The 13,969-nt window shown below is 42.8% G+C and overlaps 1 protein-coding gene and 1 long non-coding RNA gene across 2 annotated transcripts in view; both read left to right on the forward strand.

The window, feature by feature from the left end:
* Window positions 1–11,540, forward strand: part of MRPL13 (mitochondrial ribosomal protein L13) — a gene marked incomplete at its 5' end in the record, with an annotated part of 37,146 nt that extends 25,606 nt beyond the window's left edge. Inside the window, one exon of the mRNA XM_083517042.1 lies at window positions 11,272–11,540. Coding sequence (XP_083373168.1) covers window positions 11,272–11,296 — 25 coding nt within the window. The 3' untranslated portion in view covers window positions 11,297–11,540. The remainder of the gene's footprint in view (window positions 1–11,271) is intronic.
* The window catches only part of LOC310713284, a 326,468-nt gene that overhangs the window by 223,176 nt on the left and 89,323 nt on the right, over window positions 1–13,969 (forward strand). The gene's annotated exons all lie outside the window — the stretch shown is intronic.

The raw sequence follows: 13,969 nt of genomic DNA on the forward strand, positions 1-13,969 counted from the left end.
CCGCGCAGAGCTTGTGTGCGGCTCTTGGGGGCTTTTCCTGCCTGTCTTCCCCCTGCACTTGCTCCATAAGACGCACACACATTTCCCCTTACTTTTTAGGAGGGAAAAAGTGCGTCTTATGGAGCGAAAAATACGGTAGGGGGGAAGCTTGTTTTTGAAGTACTTTGAACATCTATTTAAAAAAAAAACCCAATATATAAATGCTGAATATATATCCTTAAGTCTGCACCCAGTGTCTGGAACAATGGAAAGCATGCAGATTTCCATAAACTAACTTCATTTTGCATACTTTCATCTGGCTATATTCCTGGTTGTTTCAAAATCCAGATACCTTGGTGAGCACTATAATAGCTAAAAGGCAAGGAATTAAGAGTCTACCAGAATTGATGCCTGAGCTGCTGGTTCCTTCACCATTGGTTCCTGGCTGTCCTTTGCCTCTTTCTCCTGTCTTTCCTCCTTGATTGCCTAAAATGTTTGTTTTTAGATTGTTGCCCACAGAGGATGAGAAACAAATAGATAACTGGTGTTGTGGAGACAATTCCTCCCGAGGCTGTGTGAGAGCCACAACTCGGTGGTTACTGTGCATGACATATGTGTATCTGACGGTGTTAGAAATTCAGATATTTAAGCTAGGGGCAAATGGCTACTTAAACCAAGGCTATAGTCTCTAAATGGAATGTCTCGTTGCCATTTTGGGGCAAGACGGCTCTAAAGTCATATTTTTCAAATGATGGGCCGACTGTGATTGATTCTCAGTTAAACATCCAGCCCAGTTCATATCACAACCTTCAGCTAGGTTGAGAACTTTGAGAACTTAAAGAAGAAAAGTCCCTTAATCCAGGGACAGTCCACGTAGATATTGGCCTATTCTGACCTCTTTTTCTTAATGGCGACAGCTCCTGCTCAGGCTGCACAGAAAAAAGCATTCTGGTTCCAGAAATTCATTCCAGTTGGGCAGATAAAATATAACCAAGAGAATTCTACAGGATGAGGTATTAGCCCAGATCCAAGGATCTGCAGGCATGCACCTCCAGATGGTGGAGATGTCAGGCCCATTCTGGCATCCAGGCATCTTCACTTGGTTGCAAGTGATCAAAAGCCAGGTGCAAAATGTGCCTGGTGCCTGGCTGATTTTGAACACTGGTACAGTGGTACCTCGGATTAAGAACTTAATTCATTTTGGAGGTCCGTTCTTAACCTGAAACTGTTTTTAACCTGAGGTACCACTTTAGCTAATGGGCCCTCCCACTGCTGCTGTGCCACCGCCGCATGATTTTTGTTCTCATCCTGAAGCAAAGTTCTTAACCCGAGGTACTATTTCTGGGTTAGCGGAGTCTGTAACCTGAAGCGTCTGTAACCCGAGGTACCACTGTATCTGCCTCTTGACCACTGGATGCCTTGTCCTGGACCCCTTTAGTATCTGAGCAGTCAGAGGTCTTGGCTTAGCGTTTCCCTTCAGAATCGAGATGGGGAGAAATATGAAGTTTATCTTGTTTCTGCAGAAGTGTGCAGAAGTGACTGTTACAACTGTTAGAATTCAGTCACAGGATTGTTGTCTATCACATGACGGTGTATATTTTGACTCCACAGAGTGAGAAGTGACGGAGACAGGATGTTTGTGTTATTGTGTTCCATGAAGTGGGGCTATTGTCCTTTGTTTTTTTCTCTTTGCTGTCTGATGCTAGAGAGAGAGGGAGCCATGTTGCAGTGCTCCGTGTGTGTTTATTTGTAAATAAAGTAGATTAGCCAAAATGCTGAGTTGCTGAGGTCTGTTATGTGAGATGCGCAAACTCTGCAGATCCCTAAGTGTGCCAATGTCTGTTGGCATCGGTCGCTGAGATGTTCGGGCTGAAGAAAGCTTTTGAAGCTCCCAAACGATTGACCAGGAGGGAGGGAACATGCCAGTCGGGCGTGTGTCTCTACCATGGTCCTACTCAAGTGTAGGAGAAGCTCCTGGCAACAACACTATTAGGCTTGACTCTCCTTCAGATTCTCCCTCCCCACTCAAGAAACATTTAAGTATCTTGCTTAGCCCAAAAGAGGAAGTGAGAGAGGAGGTCAGAAAGCTTTTCTTCCCACTGCTGAGAAAGGGGGAAAGCACTTGACCCCTCGTTGAGTAAGAACAAGGAAGCAATCAAAGCACTACATACTTGGGGATTAAGAGGCGGCAAGAATCCTCAGTGCAGAAAGGAGAGTTCTGAAAAAAATATAGTGGGGGGGGGGGAATGGTAATGGGTTGGGAGATGCCATAAGACTCCAGCCAAATTGATATTGATGCTTCTCCTCATATGGAAGCCAGGAGATGTTTTCATAAAAATCCTGCTAATGTTAGACCTTCGCAGTTTTGTGCTGTGAAATTGGAGTCTGTTACCACCACAATTAAGAAGGTTACAGGAAGCCAGTGGTTTTAACGCAGAGAAATGCCATGTGGAATTAAGCAGGGAAATGGTACTTAAAGGCACAGCTTATAATTAGTAAAATGTGCGTGGAAAGTGTCTTGCCTTCAGTTGTGAATATTAGGCACCGTTTTAACTGGAAAATTACAGGCCCCTTTCACTCCAGCTGCCTGAGAGAGACTGAGCATAAAATAACTTGCCCCAGGGAACCATGCACGGCTAAAAATACTTCTGTGGGAGTGCCTGCTTACCTGTTTTGTTTTGTTTTGTTTTGTTTTGTTTTGTTTCTTCAGAGGAAAGATGAGCTGAGCGTGGCTGTGTTGCCTGGTTTCTCTATAGCAAAAGAATAGTCCAAAGGCTATTCATCAGGAAATAAGGAGTTGTTTTAAGTTTTGCATGTGTGCTAAAACTCAGTCTAAGTTTGTTTGGTTTTTAAAAAAGCTTAACCACATCAGTTAACAAACATGGATACATATGCTATATAAATCCAAACTCTCTATAATGTTATTGCTTTAGTTAAATAAATTGCTTAAATTGTTATTAAGTAAATGATTATTTTTCTCCGTCCAATAAAGTACAGCAGAAAAGTTGTCCCAATATAAACAGTTAACTTCTTAAACCTCACAATCATTTCATAATTATCTGTCTTATGCATTTCTAATAGTATAACCAAGTCAGTAATTTTTTATATAACTGTAAAAACTACTCTGAAAATTTATTATTCCAAAAATGAAACCTTCATCGGGTTGTAAATATTAAGATTATACCAGCAAGAAGGAGTCTTTATTTTTTTAAAAAAATGATTTAAATTAAGTCTTACTGACTAGTGATTTAAATTGTGATTTAAATTGATTTGATTTAAATCAAGTCCACCCTGCCAGAAAGTATCCTCAAAGTTTTGTTTTTTAAAAAATTCCTGCCAGTGGTGAGATGGGCAGAAACAACCCAATTCTCCGTATAGAGAAGGAACTTATCACGTTCGCTTTTCCCCTGGGGAAGCATTGCACAGGTAATCAGGTACTTCAAAAGAGACGCTCTCATTCCCTTGGAGTCCTCAAATTTGCCCAGTGGCTAGATGCCAGAGTGTTGCTTTAATATGAAGGCTCAAAATAAAATTTTAAGAATCCGAAAGGTCAGCAAATCCACATATAAGCCTTTTTGGCTGTTTAAACTTAATCCCATGATTTCTTTATCCATGTAGTGCACCCCTCTTTAAGTCTTCCACTGCCTTTCTCTCTAACCTTTTCCCCAGGTTAAAATTCCAGTTTGCAAGGATGTCTTTGTTCCTGTCAGATGAAGTGCATAAGCACTACCTAGTGAACCATGAGAGGCGCATCAAAATAGTAAAATATTTACATTCTCTTGTAGTTAAACAGATACAGTAGGAACTGAAGCAGGAATATTGCATGGTAAAAAATAAGGAATGCATTGATTTCCCGCCCCCCCCCCAGTATATTCTTGAAAACTTTGCTCTCTTAATGTTGTTATCATAATATATGCAATAATAATAATAATAATAATAATAATAATAATAATAATAATTTATTTATATCCTGCAGTCCCCACCCGAAGCCGGGCACAGAGCGGCTAACAACAGTAAAAATAACACAGTTTACATAAAATCACAATCAATTAATTGAAATACATTCTAAAATCAATTCATTCTAAAATCAATTCAGAATCAAATTAATGGCAACCCTGCCTTTTCCCTGATGGGACTCAATATACACAGGACCTGTTCCAGTCTGGTTCTAATCTGGCCTGTGACTATAGAACAGTATTGCCATTTTGGCTCTGTCTCCTAAAGGGAGGTGGGATGTGGGTGGCACTGTGGGTTAAACCACAGAGCCTAGGACTTGCCGATCAGAAGGTCGGCGGTTCGAATCCCTGCGATGGGGTGAGTTCCCACTGCTCGGTCCCTGCTCCTGCCAACCTAGCAGTTCTAAAGCATGTCAAAGTGCAAGTAGATAAATAGGTACCGCTCCAGCGGGAAGGTAAATGGCGTTTCTGTGCGCTGCTCTGGTTCGCCAGAAGCGGCTTAGTCATGCTGGCCACATGACCCGGAAGATGTACGCCGGCTCCCTCGGCCAATAAAGCGAGATGAGCGCCGCAACTCCAGAGTCGGTCATGACTGGACCTAATGGTCAGGGGCCCCTTTACCTTTACCTTTATGGTTTGGCTTAGTGTGGTATGTGAATGATTACATTGACTGAAATAAATTGGTATATACATTCCCGCCCCCCCCTTTATATATACAGATAAAATAGAACATTAAAGAACCTGTTGAAAACATATTTTGTTAAGCAAGCCTGAAAGAGAAGTAGTGACACGTTATTACAGGGCAGCCTTGCTGTCATCAACTAATAATAACTCCACATTCTTGTGAGCATGGCTTTCTCCTTGATGGTTTTTAATTTCTCGACTGCAGCTAGAACAAAGACTGGTCTAAAGCAAAGCAAATGGCTTGATTCGATCTCAAGTTCTTGAAGGAGATGGAATTTCTTTTCTCCTTGTCATCAGGAACCGCCAGGGCCAGTGCAGCTTTGAAGGGGGCATTTGGGGAGCAGACTGCGTGTTCCCTCCATTCCATACTCAATTCTGTTTGCAGAAAAATGTAAACCGGCGACGGCTCAAAGATCTTGATTCTTCAGGTCCCTAATTCTTCAGGTCCCTTTTCGCCCTAATAAGACCAGAAGCTCAAAGATGCATACAGTGGTACCTCTGGTTGCGAACGGGATCCGTTCCGGAGGCCTGTTCGCAACATGAATAGAACGCAACCCGCAGCGGAGCTACTGTGCATTCGCCGCTTCTGCGCATGCACGTGACATCATTTTGCGCATCTGCGTCTGCCATGCGCGAGCGGCGAAACCCAGAAGTAACCCATTCCGGTACTTCCGGGTCGCCGCGGAACGCAACCGGAAAAAACGTATCATGAAGCAAACGTAACATGAGGTATGACTGTACTAAACATTTCAGCGTTGGTTGGCCATTTTGAATCGTGCAGATTTTTGTCTCTTTCTCTTCCTTTCAAAAACCTTTATTTTTGCACTCTAATTAGTCTCCCCCACTTTCTTAGCCTTCTTCTTCCTCTTCCTCCTCCTGTTCTTCTGCGATCACTCGTAGCCAAGTAAGATTGTCTTCCATAAACATGGTTTTAACTATGAGTCCATAAATGACTGGAGGCCAATTCTGGATAGCATAGATGAGAGGGATCTCTTTCAGGTTGCACACTCTGCGCACTGTTCTTTGGCTCCCTTCCCTCTTGCGTCTCCTCTCCCTTCCAATTTTGGCTGTCCTCCTGCTGTACTAGAACTGGGCAGGGGTCATATGTAGCTCAAATGCCTAGTATTCTTTAACCACCCAGTCTTCAGATTTTTCTGCAGAAATTGTCCAACCACTAATTTCAGTGCAGAATTGGTAGAGAGAGTACATTGTTATTGTTTGTTTGTTTGGCAAGACTGGCATTGTCCTCAGGAGCCAGCCACGGATTGTAAAACACTTGGAAGTTATTTCTGCAAGAAATCCGCATGAATGGATGTGGGAGCAGCCCTGTGGATGAAACAGTTGCACAACTCTGCAGACACTTTCTGAGTGTCTGTCTCGATTCCATGTCTGGAAAAGTTGTCCCAGCCATTCACCCCAAACCGGAGTTCAGACTCATTAGTGCCCTTTTCAACTTCGCGTTTGTCCTGTTACTTAATCTCTTCGTGTCAGATTTGTTGGTGTACACCACTAATAGATTAGCTGCAAGGCACTGACCGCATGCAGTGCTTCAGAAAAACTTAAGCCCTGTCAGAAAAGTCAGGTTTGTCCACGGCAAGGAGGTGATGAATACCTGCCACTCACTACATGGATGGGAGTCGTTTTTCTCACTTGACAAGAAGAGGGGGTGACCTGCAGGCAAATAGAAAAAATGCCATTTTGAAGGCTTCAGAGTCGTCATGCCAGGTGCATATTGCTGGCTTAGTAAGCAACTTCTGCTGACAAATCTTGGTATTTCTGTATTTGTGGGGTAATGTTTCATAGACTTAAAGACAGCTAAGAAAGCTGTGATAGTCGTCAAGTACGTGTTAGAAGTGAAGGGGAAATTGGTTGTGCTAATTTTGACATAACGTTGAATACGTTCCTTGATGTTGTGATGTAATGGAGTTTTGAATGAAAATAATCTGAGAAACATTTTTAAAGATTCCATTACAGTGGTACCTCGGGTTACAAACGCTTCGGGTTACAAACGCTTCAGGTTACAGACACCGCTAACCCGGAAGTTGTACCTCAGGTTAAGAACTTTACTTCAGGATGAGAATCGTGCGGCGGCAGCGGGAGGCCCCATTAGCTAAAGTGGTACCTCAGGTTAAGAACAGTTTCAGGTTAAGAACAGACCTCCGGAATGAATTAAGTTCGTAACCAGAGGTACCACTGTACTTTTTGAAATCTGGACACCTTCTGGGTCACTATAATACAGAAAGAAGGAATAACTCCCATTTATCCAAGTAAAATGTTGGCTTATCTCTCTGTGTTGGATCTCCCATCCCATTTGGATAAAGACCTATGCCTTGATTTCCTCCGCTCTTATGTTTTCGTAATTACGGTGGAGAAGAGGGTTTCACGATCCTTCTCAACTTCCATGATAGTTAATGTGAATTTTTTTTGGCATTCTTTAAAACTAGCTTTGCATAGGAACACAGGGATGCATCCTTGCTCTCTTGGGCATTCTTCCTGCCTTTATACAACACAGTTCCAGTTTTTATCAGCCCTTGTGCTTATTTGCATTGAAATAATGTGGGGATACGCCTTGTCATTAAAGGCTGCAGAGTTTTGTTAATTATGTTTACTATGCTGTTAAAAATAAAATAGGCTGCCACTCCCACCATACAGCTTCAGCCAGACTCCAGCTTTTGGTCTGCAGAGCATTGCTAGGCAAAAAAAGGGTCACCTTAACTGGAATGCGCTGCCTGCGGTTTTGCTAAGGAGCAAAGTCCACAGTGACTCTATTGAGATTGGGCTAAAAACTACAACCGTTTGCTTTCACTTATTTCAGCAGTTTCATCAGCATATTTTCTAGCGCACCTGTTTTTTGTACACACTGAAAATACGTTTTAACAAGGCTCTGGGGGTGTTATATAACATCGTACACAGGACGGGAAGACAGTGTTTAGTTTGGGAAGTTTTCCTTTAAAATAGTGGCTATCGAACATACAAAACTGCCTTAAAGCGAGTCAGTCTATTGCCTCATCTAAGCCAGTATTATCTACCCTATGCGGCTGTTCATGGTTTTGGAGAATGTTCTTTCCTGGCCCTGAGATCATTTTTAAACTACACGAGTGGCCAAAATTGTGGGAACCTTTAGGGAAAAGTGTATTTCTGAGGTTTGATGGCTCATAGCACCACTTTCTTTTGGAGTAATACCATACAATTATATATCAGTGGAAAGATAATTTAACGAAGAATGTAATGCAATATCTTTTATGCAGAAGAAATCCATAGCAGAAGCAGTACCTGACGCAGGTCTCTAGATCAGTCCACCGGGCTACATTTTCAAAGCTGCAAGTTATTAATGCTCGATGAGTTAAATTAATTGCGATCACATCAGGTGGTTCTTTCAGTTATAGCTTTCAGTTATGGGCACAGTAGGTGGTGAGGAACTGGTAAAACAGACTGGCCCTCATCACAACCCACTTTTTATCCTCTTATGAAGACAGAAGCTTTCACAGGCCCTATAAGGCATCCATTTATTCATAAATTCTCTAAACCAGTCCCCCCCCCCCAATTTGCCCAGATTTCTAACCCACGGCTTCCACTTGTCAAAGGTCATGTACTTTCTTCGGTTACACTGTGCTGACTTGTTCCAAGTGCAGAATAATTTTTATATTTTGTTAAGGGAAACTCAGAGAGTGAAAGAGGAATGCCCCAGGTTTCATACAGCCATCGCTCATAGGGATATCAATTAACGCTCTTAAGGGCTTTCTTGGGATTGGAGATGTTTTGTTTCGTAAATCTATATTCCTGCCGACAAAACGCGGAGACCTCCTGTGCCAGAAGCAATCTTCTTTGGGCCTGGGATGTATTTGTGCCTTAAATTCTTTGGAAAGGACAAAAAAGTACCAGTAGTTTTTGAAAATCTAACAGGGTTTCAGAGAAAGGGATTGGTCGCCTTTAATTTTGGGCCACATTAACTCTTTCTGTGCATCTCATCCAGAAGTTCCGCTCACTTCTGTTAAGTTGGAAATGGATGCTTGTGATCTTTTTCTTTAAACCCATATGCAAAAAAAAAATAAAAAATTAAAGCCTAAGAACTGAGTTTACACAGTTCCTGCCACCATTGCCTGACCCTTCCCTCTATTCTATCGCCTGCTGTCAAACTTTAGACTCCTGCAGTTCTGCCAAATTCCACATGCTTGGATGGCTCTATATAAAGTTTACTAAATATAAATGAACACAGATTAATTATATTCCATGAATATCGAGCATGCTTAAAAAGAAGCAAAGAAAATTTGCAGGAGTGATGAAAACATTCCTAGTCATTTGGCCAGGAGATGCAGCATTTCCAGTTAATAAACACATATTCCTACTGCACCCTTTTCTACATCTCACTGTACTGATTGTCATCGTTACGGTTTTATGTTTTTCATTCTGTTTTATAAATTGTATTAATGTTTTGACTTGTAACACGTGAGCCGCTTTGAGGTCATTTGTAACAGAAAGCAATATAGAATCATAGAATTGTAGAGTTGCAAAGGTCGCAGAGTTATAGGGACGCGGGTTGCGCTGTGGGTTAAACCACAGAGCCTAGGGCTTGCCAATCAGAAGGTTGGCGCTTCGAATCCCCGTGACGGGGTGAGCTCCCGTTGCTCGGTCCCTGCTCCTGCCAGGCAGCAGGTCAAAAGCATGTCAAAGTGCAAGTAGATAAATAGGTACCGCTCCAGCAGGAAGGTAAACGACGTTTCCATGTGCTGCTCTGGTTCGCCAGAAGCGGCTTAATCATGCTGCCACATGACCCAGAAGCTGTCTGCCGGCTCTCTCGGCCAGTAAAGCGAGATGAGCGCCGCAACCCCAGAGTCTGCCATGACTGGACCTAATGGTCAGGGGTCCCTTTATCTTTACCTTTACCAATAGGGGGAGGCCTGTTGATGCACTGATAGGGTCACTGATAGGGGTTGTGCTATGGCCTTGGCCCCCATCTGGGCTTTGGACAGAGGACACACACCCCCGCCCCCCGATTCCTAGCGGGAGCAAGGTAAAAGAGGGTGAGAGCCTGGCTGCGGCTCGTTTAAATGAGCTAAGCCATGCCCCCCTCTGCCGATCGGACTGGCCGATATGAAATGACGCAGCCAGGAACTCCCTGTGATGTACGGCTTGGGCTCATGATCTGCCCACAATGTCAACTCCCTGCGAGGGTGCCGTTTAGCTCCTAGCTTTCCTATCTCATTTTCTAACGCGCTCCTTTGGTAATGAGGAAAAAGTGGTATTTAGAGCAGCAGCTGCTTCTCGGTCAGTGTTCAGATACCTGGTGTAGACTCTGAAATGCTGCAGAATAGCCTTGCCTGTTCCCAGTCCCAGGTAACGAAACAGCATAGTAATGTTCCAGTTAGCACTTGTCTTTTGCGGCTGCCAGCTCATAACTCCACTGCAAGAGCAGAAGCAGAGAATGGGAGGGAGGGAGCGATAATGTTGACCAGTGGATTCCCATGCATCACTTGGGAGAAGGGTAAAGAACTTAATTAAATATGTGTAGCTGTAGCAGCGCCTGATGAGCATCTACATCATAGTCAGTCTATGTCTAACTATTATAAACACTTTTTAATAACTGCCATATTTTTTGGGGGGGGGGTAAATAGCAGGGTCTGGCCTCCAGATCATTGGAGAGCTTGTGTGGTATACTGATTTGAGCTGATGCATGCAGCCTTGTTTCGTTTTTATCAGCTGAGCAATGTGGTTGCCAATTTCTGCATTTCCCATCTGCTCAGCAGAACCCGGAGCTCTCCTGGGTCATGGGAATTGGGAGGCTCCCTCCCTTCTTCTATTTGCGAAATGGGATGATCTGATGGTGCTTTCCAGTTTTCATATCCAACATACTATGCAGTTCTCGGCCTGTATGTTCAAGCTATCTCATTTATCTCTGCTAATGGCTTGTTTATTTCCCATGAGTGGTGGTCAACTAAGTTTTGCTCACGAGTAGGTCTCTTGAAATTAATGGACCTAACCTGAGTCATATCCATTAATCTCAGTTGGTCTGTTCTGAGAAAAACCCAAGTTGAATACAGTACACTCTCGGGTTACGTTACTCTCGAGTAACGTAAACTTCGGGTTACAAAAGCGGCAAACTCAAAATTATTTTTCCAGGTTTCACCGCTTGCGGATGCACAGAAGCGGCTCCTCTGGATGCAGATTTTTTTGGGTCTGCACGGACCCCTGGAACAAATTAAATTTGTATCCAGAGGGCCCACTGTATTTCATTTCAGGTTATTGCGTCCCAAAGCATCTTTAGCTGCAGAGAAAGTGTGTGTGTGTGTGTGTGTGTGTGTGTGTGTTTGGTTTTGAGTTGGATGGGACCAGGACTACAGTTCACTTTGCTAGTTTCCTTATTTGAGCAGAAATAAGTTACGGGAAACTCCATAAATGACCACCTCCTATTTTTTCTGCTTGTTCTTTGGTACATTTTTTCACATATATTTTTTCCATAGCACAGACTGATGCACTGTTATTTTAGCTGCCAATATATTAAGGGCGAGGAATGGCCACAGGTTCCCAACCTGTAATAAGAGTAATATTACCGCCGTAATAATAGTTTATGATCTTTTTATTTCTTCTTCTTTGTTTTATTTGACAAGCTGTCCTAGCATATTTATTCATCCCTGCTTTTTTTTTTTATTTACAGACCTAAAGATTTTCGACCATCGTAGCAGGAAGACTGTGAAAGAATGGGAACAGGAGCCTACATGCTTCGTCTTCTAGAAGATAAAAGCCATCCAGCATTTCACAGTTTAGTTAATTGCATAAAGCTTTAATTGTCTGCTCTAAAGCAAACTTGATTTTTTTTTCAGGTTTAGGGCAGTATTACTTCATTTGTTTATGCTTGGTAATCCCCTTTTTCTTCCGTGGGCGGGGGAACGGGGCTGACAATAAAAAATACTTTTCTGAAATTAACTGCAGTATCTACATCTTTTTATACAGTGTTCTGGCCTTTGGGTGAACTTGTTTTGTGGCACGCATAACTGTATAATACGTAAAACATTTGAGCAAGTGTGCTGGCTGTTAGATTGTCGTATTCCTGCTGAAGCCTGCAGTTAGCCAATGATCTCACACTTAAGTTTAGGCGTCCTGCTCTAGCAAAGACTTTTGTACACACATCCCCTTACTGGAGCTTGATAGACAGCTAGGACTGTCCTTAGAGACAGTGCCGTGCTTCCTTCTGCCAAAAAAGGAGAGTGAGGTTAAACTTGGATTCAGGTTCCCTTGTCTCACCTGTAAGGTAGATTACCGGTGTACAAGTTAACATCACCAACCATTTATTGGGTAGCTAGCTATAGTTGGAATTTGTTTTGTTTGCTTCTCCATAGGCCCCTAGAGAGGCATGCAAGCAAGCAATTAAAGCAGAAACAATAAAAATGTATGCAATTAAAGTACAAACAAAAATAAAAACCACAGCAATCCAGCACAGTACACCACAATACAGTAACCAGTTACCGTATTTTTCACTCTATAAGATGCACCCAACCATAAGACCCAACCATAGTTTTTAGAGGAGGAAAACAAGAAAAAAAATATCTCCATCTCTGCGCGGTGCCATTCGCTCCATAAGACGCACACACAATTCCCCTTTTTAAGAGGAAAAAGGTGCGTCTTATGGAGCGAAAAATACGGTACATAGAAGCAAGGAGACTAGAGAAGGAACACAGCAGCATTCTGATGCCCAACAAAAGAGAATGGTTTTCGCCATCCACTGAAAGACAAAAGTGTAGTTACAAGTAGATAGAAACACTCAGCACACTGCTGTTAGGTGCATAGCTCTGGATTGGCACCAGTGTAGTTAACTTGGGGTGTGGCTCTGTTCCTGAGGTCCTCTGGGCTGAAAACCCTTAAAAAGCCACTCTGCTGATGGGGAGAGTTTTTCAGCAGTGAAATGAGAGGTCTACTTGTCGGACCTCTCCTCCATCATATTGGAACAGTTCCAGAAGACTCTTGACACACTCTTGACAGCAAAATTCCAGCCATGGAACGCAAGGTGTGTCTTGGCAGCAGATGGAATGAGCACACCTAGACTGAATCTGAACTTCTTGTTCGGCAGGAATTTTTTGAGAGGACAAGATCTGGTGTAAGTACCGTATTTTTCGCTCTATAAGACGCACCAGGCCACAAGACGCACCTAGTTTTTGGAGGAGGAAAACAAGAAAAAAAATATTCTGAATCTCAGAAGCCAGAACAGCAAGAGGGATCACTGCACAGCGATCCCTCTTACTGTTCTGGCTTCTGGGATAGCTGCGCAGCCTGCATTCACTGCATAAGACGCACACACATTTCCCCTTACTTTCTAGGAGGGGAAAAGTGAGTCTTATAGAGCAAAAAATACGGTAATTTCCCTCCCATTGACTTCCAACAGATGATTGCTTCTCTGGCCACACTATTAATGTGTCTCTCTTGAGGTAGGGATGTTTGGACCACCGGTAGACGGAGCAAGGCTCAGCGCTGTTGAGATTCCCAGATTGCTCAGTCAATTGAAGAATGTATTTTGAACTGCTTCGCAGCAAACACAGCATCTTTTCCTAAACTACAGTGTAGGTGTTTGCGTTAGGCCCTCTCAGTCGTTCCTCCTGTGTTAAATGCTTCGGAGTTGCTCTGCCTTCTTAGAACATCTGGCAAAACCGGCAACTCTCCTAAGATTAAAAAGTGACTGGGTTTTGGAAGAAATCTTGAAGCTACACATCTGCCTCTTGCTTCTTTTGGCACATGTATAAAATGATAAATAAAAATGTTCTAAAATCTGCAAAACGGGCATTCTTACTGAACTGTTTTCAGAGGGCATGAGGTTTTCTCCTTTCCTGGGTGCAACACAGTTTTCCTGTGATTTGTCCAATAATTTGAACAAATCAAATATAGTTATCAAGACTGTACAGGTATGATTTAATTCTGACACTACAAAAAGTCAACCCCAATGGCCATAACAAATGTTTTGGCAGTTGTTCCTGTTTTATGACATGCCCTTAGGTCTTAACACTGTTGGCTGGAGTTAAAGAAGCCAAGTTACGAGTGATAAATTTTGGTCAAGGGGAAAGACCGTGTGAGATTAATATGTGGCGTGAACTTCATACAGCCTGCATAGCACAGCCGTCATTAAAAATTATAGCTCACTGTTGATTATGATCATTCTCATGCAAAAGCTGCGACTTGGGCACGCTGCCCTGGCGAACTACGGTCAGTTTCTCTCTGAGCATTTTCCCACGTCTACTTAGTTGTCCACATAACTGTGCTCTATTGCTTCTTGAAAATCTTTGATACAAGCTGGTCACACCGAGGAATGTGTTACTTTCCACAGATAGTGAGGAGGAATTAAAGAACCTTTTAATGAGGGTGAAAGA

This window comes from Podarcis liolepis (genome assembly GCF_965112155.1).
Source record: "Podarcis liolepis genome assembly, chromosome: 8".
Taxonomy (NCBI): Eukaryota; Metazoa; Chordata; class Lepidosauria; order Squamata; family Lacertidae; genus Podarcis; species Podarcis liolepis.